This window comes from Ranitomeya imitator, chromosome 10, assembly GCF_032444005.1.
Source record: "Ranitomeya imitator isolate aRanImi1 chromosome 10, aRanImi1.pri, whole genome shotgun sequence".
NCBI lineage: Eukaryota > Metazoa > Chordata > Amphibia > Anura > Dendrobatidae > Ranitomeya > Ranitomeya imitator.
In genome coordinates, this window is record NC_091291.1 from 101013233 (window position 1) to 101017993 (window position 4761).

The window sequence follows — 4761 nt, forward strand, 5'->3', positions numbered from 1 at the left end:
TTATTTTTAAATGCTTCCTAATGATTTTTCAAATAAATTAAATCATCTGAAGGATGCTCCTCGTGCTTCATTGTCGCTGCGTAGTGCAAAGCAGCAGATGCACTAAAACCTTTTTTTATGGTGTATTCCTTTCCCACACTTTCATGTCTGTCTGCACAATACCAGCTCCAGATGCTGTCCTGCTCTATCACAGTTTACTGTGACACACGTCCATTGTCCCCGCTGCGGTGGGATTGGAGGATGAGTGTGGGAACCTCTTGTAAGTCCGCTCTCCACACATCATTATGCAGGGAGAGGGGTATATAGAGGGGCGGCCGCTCACTAGTAGTCAGACAGCTCCTGCCCCACACAGCACAAGGCTACAGACTGCCGGATCTGCACCATGGCCCCATGTAATATGAGGACCCCGGACCATCAGGCTGACAGCGGCCTCAGAAAGGTAAGAGCCCCCGACTAGTGACAGCGTCACCCCATATCTCTACATGTAGACACTTATAGGAACAGGAGTCTGATGTTTTACAAGTGATCTTAGTTGTCCTCCATAGACATGGACACTGGCGCAGGGGAATAATGAGAGATTCTTCTTTTCTGCAGCTGAGGAAGCCGGTGATTGAGAAGATGAGGAGAGATCGGATTAACAGCAGCATTGAGCAGCTCCGCGTCTTACTGGAGAAGGAGTTTCAGAGACATCAGCTCCCCTCCAAACCGGAGAAAGCCGATATCCTGGAGATGACGGTCACCTTACTGCAGCGGCACATGGCGGAGAGAGGTGAGTGTCGTGTCCGCGCTCCTCATGTGTTTCTTAAAGTAGGGTCATACAACTCTTTTCTCCGTATCTGAGAAATATTGTCTGATTATTCTGATCAGACTTTGTTGTCATCCAAGTGCGGTGCGATTTTTTTTTCACGGCTACGTAGACTTGCATTCCCAATTTTGTTCAGAACAAAATTGGACATCTCCGATTTTTTTTCCTGACATGTGCACAGCCCTATAGAATATCATACTTACGAGTCCTCTCCTTGAAAACCACTGATAGCACTCATCTGGAAAAGTCGGTCGTGTTCTCAAGCCCTGATAGAGAGCAGAGCAGCCGGTGACGGACGCTGTCACTGACATGTTGTCTTTCCAATTCTAGATATCACAGCCTCCAGCCAGGCTCGGAGAGAAGGCTACTCCACCTGCGTCCAGGACGCCGTCACCTTCTTACCATCCCAGAATCAGCAGGATGGCTCCTTCTGCACTGGATACACTCTGTCATATGAGCTATCTACCATGAAGACGTCTAAGAAAGCAACTCCATTCACTGGAAACAAGAACAAATCTATGTGGAGACCCTGGTGAATAATAACCAAGGCTTTGACCATATCATGGACTGGTCTAAGATGGTCACTTCATGGGTGAATAATAACCAAGGCATTGACCATGTCATGAACTGGTGTAAGATGGTCACTTTATGCCTTTATGGTCTATTTGACCCCGGACAATCCTTAGTACATGAACCTTTGTGCAGTGATGATGATGTCGATTAGATGTCCACTCTGCAAGTTAAGGGGTGACCTTTAGAAGCCAAGCCTTTCTTATAGAAAGTCCTGTTTTTCCTTATTTTAGGGAAGTTATATTGAAGTTCCTCCATCAGGGACAAAATGTTAACTGATTATGAGTTGTGTTATTTTTATGTATTTTCACATACTCCTATTTCTGTGGAGCCACATAGTGAGTTCCTCCTATCAATGAAAAGTCCTGCCGTATTTTGTACTCAGGTCATGATGCACCCGCGATGAGGGTTAGGACCTGATGGACTCTAATGTTATGTTCCTTCTCTTCTGTGAAGATGCTATTGCAGGGTTAACACGGATAATGTGCATTTCTTAGGGAGACCAATGTCTTGGTCTGTAGCAGTTTGGGGGGTTATTATGTTGGAAAAAGTTTTTTTTAATGTTTTTTTAAAAAAACTTCTGTAATTTCTGTGAAATGTATCCATTCACAAGCCGAATCAATGTCATTCAATAAGTATGAGATGTCGCTTTGTGTTACATGCAGATGTTTGGATTTGTACTTAATAAATAAATCATTATTATTATTACTGAACAGTTTTCATCCATAAATTAATATTAATAAATAATATGGGGCAGAAGTGCTAAAGTAGTTATCCAGAATTAGAAAAATACGTTCTCTTCTTTCTAAAAACAGCGCCACATCTGTCTTAAGGTTTTATGTGACATTGCAGCTCATCCCTATTCACTTCAGTGGTGCTGAGCTGCAATACCACACATGACCTAAAGACAGGCGGGGGCGCTTTTTGGAAGAAACCGGTCATGTTTTAATCCAGGACAAACCTTGAAAAACAAAACAGTGTAGTAAGTAAAACAACACATTTTATTTTGGTAAAGGGGTTAATTATTGGTGGCCAGTCCTTAGTGGAAGCTGTGGTCCCAAAACTTACCTGTTTAGTGGGGGTGCCAGGACTCAGACCCCCTATAGAGGAAATAATCTGACCTAAGGATAGGCCATCAATATTACAATCCTGGTAATAAATGACATTATAGCAACTGCTATGTCACCTTTCTCTACATGGCCAATAGTTCTGGGTGCCAAATCTGTAGCAATGTCTGCCTTTCAGGAGCTAGGGAAAGCTGGGTGACAATCCAAGGTAATAGGAAGTTTATTAGGGACCATTGGGTATTCTTGCAGCTAATTAGTTTATTTAACCGTTTTTTTTTTATCAGAGACAGCTTCTTTAAGAGATTCACAGCAGCTGCTTTTGGCAGGGGTTAAATGGCGACTTTGGCTGCGACACGGGTTATATGGCCAAAGATCGCCCTAAGCAGGTGAATGGGGTTATATTGTTACTGAGTCAAGCAACTCGCAAGGGGACAGAACCAGTTGGGTTTTGTACAACTACCTTGTCGCTGTACCCTGAGGACTTACACTGCGTTTTTGCTGCACTTTTGCTGAGTGTTTTTCAAGGGTAAAAAAATGTTGCATTTTACAGCACTGGTAAAGTGAATGAGATTTTTGAAATTTCACGCACACGCTGTTTATTATTTCCTTGCAAATTTGAACCATCTAAGGTCAATTCTATCAGCGTTTCTACTACCTTGTTCACAAACTCGAATGAACGGGAAAGAAACACAGGTAAAAAGACATCAAAAACACAAGCAAAACCATGTAAAAAAGCACAAGCAAAACCATGTAAAAAAACACAAGTGGAGCGCCCCCAGCCACAGGGCCACGGGTTCTCGGTACCGGGCCTCTCTGGTTCGGTTCTGAGGCTGTCACGGTGGCTAGACCCGGTCCGCGACCCTGCTAAGGGGCGTCCAATAAAGGTGATGCAGTCTGTCAGGGGTTCGTGACGCCACCTGTGGTGTTCGGTCAGGGTGACCGACGCTGCTGTGGGGTCCGCTGGGGTGATGGAATGGCAGCTGGATGGTATAACTTCCCACAGGTGAAGTATGTCCCCAGGGCTTCCCAGTAAGGTGGATGGTGATAGTGTGGGGTGCAGTCAATAACGAGGACACAAAGTTGCAGTCTCTTTACTGAAGACTTCAGGATCCTCAATCCAGAGCACGTTTAACAGGGCTATCTGAGACCGGCCGGCCTGATGGGCACTTCCAGAGTTTCCCTCGCAGATGGAAATCGTTGCCCACCACTAGCGCCTGTGTGTTGTAGTCCTACCCTGCTGAGCATTCGGAATAGTCCTCACAACTGCTGTTCTCGTTCGTTCGTTCTCTACAGCTCTCTCTCTCTCTTTAGTTCCAGATGTTGCTAGTTTCTCGTCCCCCAGTATGTTTTGGCTAGGACGCACCCGTATGACGGGAAGGCCTGGAGGTCTTCCGGGACCCTAGAGATGCCCCTCTCCCACTGTTGCCCCCTATGTCTTCTTAGGAAATTTAAGGTAGACAGCCAACCTATAATTAACTGTCCTGCGGAGTTTGAAGTAAGGCCTAAAGTCAGTTACTCCCGCGGTGTTCCGGCCACTGGCTACGCGCCTCAGTAGGATGTTGCCTCGGTCTCACGGCACTACTCCTACTGGTACTTCTTTTTGCTTGATCTCGTTTACACTGTTCCACAATATCCTTCGCTTCTTGTCTCTTTCTTAGGATACCGCCGCAAGGTAGTGCAGGCGCGGTTCCGTAACGTTCTGTTCGCTAGGCACCTGCCAGGTTCCCACGCCTGACAGGGACCCCCCTGTGTCTTCTCCCTGCAACACCCCCTGCCACGGGATGTTGCCTGAATCCAACCCAGTCAGCTTCTGACTAACTTTCTATCCAACCCCTAGTTTTACCAGTGTGAGGAGGGGCCCAATAAATAAAGCCTTTTGCTCCCCCTATTGGCAGGAGTGTGAAGTGTAATGTGTGCTGGTGATACCTGGTCAGAAGAATTCCTTCAGTGCCATCAGACGTACCATCACTCCCCTTAGTGGCAGAGTGTCATACTGCAACGACCAGGTCTCTGGGGCGCTGTACTCCCCCCCGGTTAAATCCAGTACTCCTGGACTGGGAAGAAGAACAACAATACATAGCAGCAAAAGACATACAAAATTTTTAAAATGCTAAAACAAGTAAATAGAACAATGCTTCCCTTTATGGGAGGTGAGAACACTTGAATGTTACAAACAAAATTAAATATTTTTAAATAACATGTTGACTATAAATAACTCTCAGTACCCAGCCGGATATTCTACCAAGTGCAAACTCTGACCAATAAGTTAACTTTTCCTTTAAGGGCGTATAAGCTGAACCCACTAAAGGCTTACTATAA

At 45.4% G+C, this 4761-nt stretch overlaps 1 protein-coding gene across 1 annotated transcript; it reads left to right on the forward strand.

Annotated features, from left to right (window-relative positions):
* Positions 1 to 336: 336 nt before the first annotated feature.
* Positions 337 to 2088, forward strand: LOC138651225 (transcription factor HES-5-like). The gene is made up of 3 exons (XM_069741261.1): positions 337 to 439; positions 595 to 769; positions 1136 to 2088. The coding sequence occupies exons 1-3, from the start codon at positions 383 to 385 to the stop codon at positions 1339 to 1341; spliced, it is 438 nt and encodes a 145-aa protein (XP_069597362.1). The 5' UTR covers positions 337 to 382; the 3' UTR covers positions 1342 to 2088.
* The last annotated feature ends 2673 nt before the right edge of the window (positions 2089 to 4761 follow it).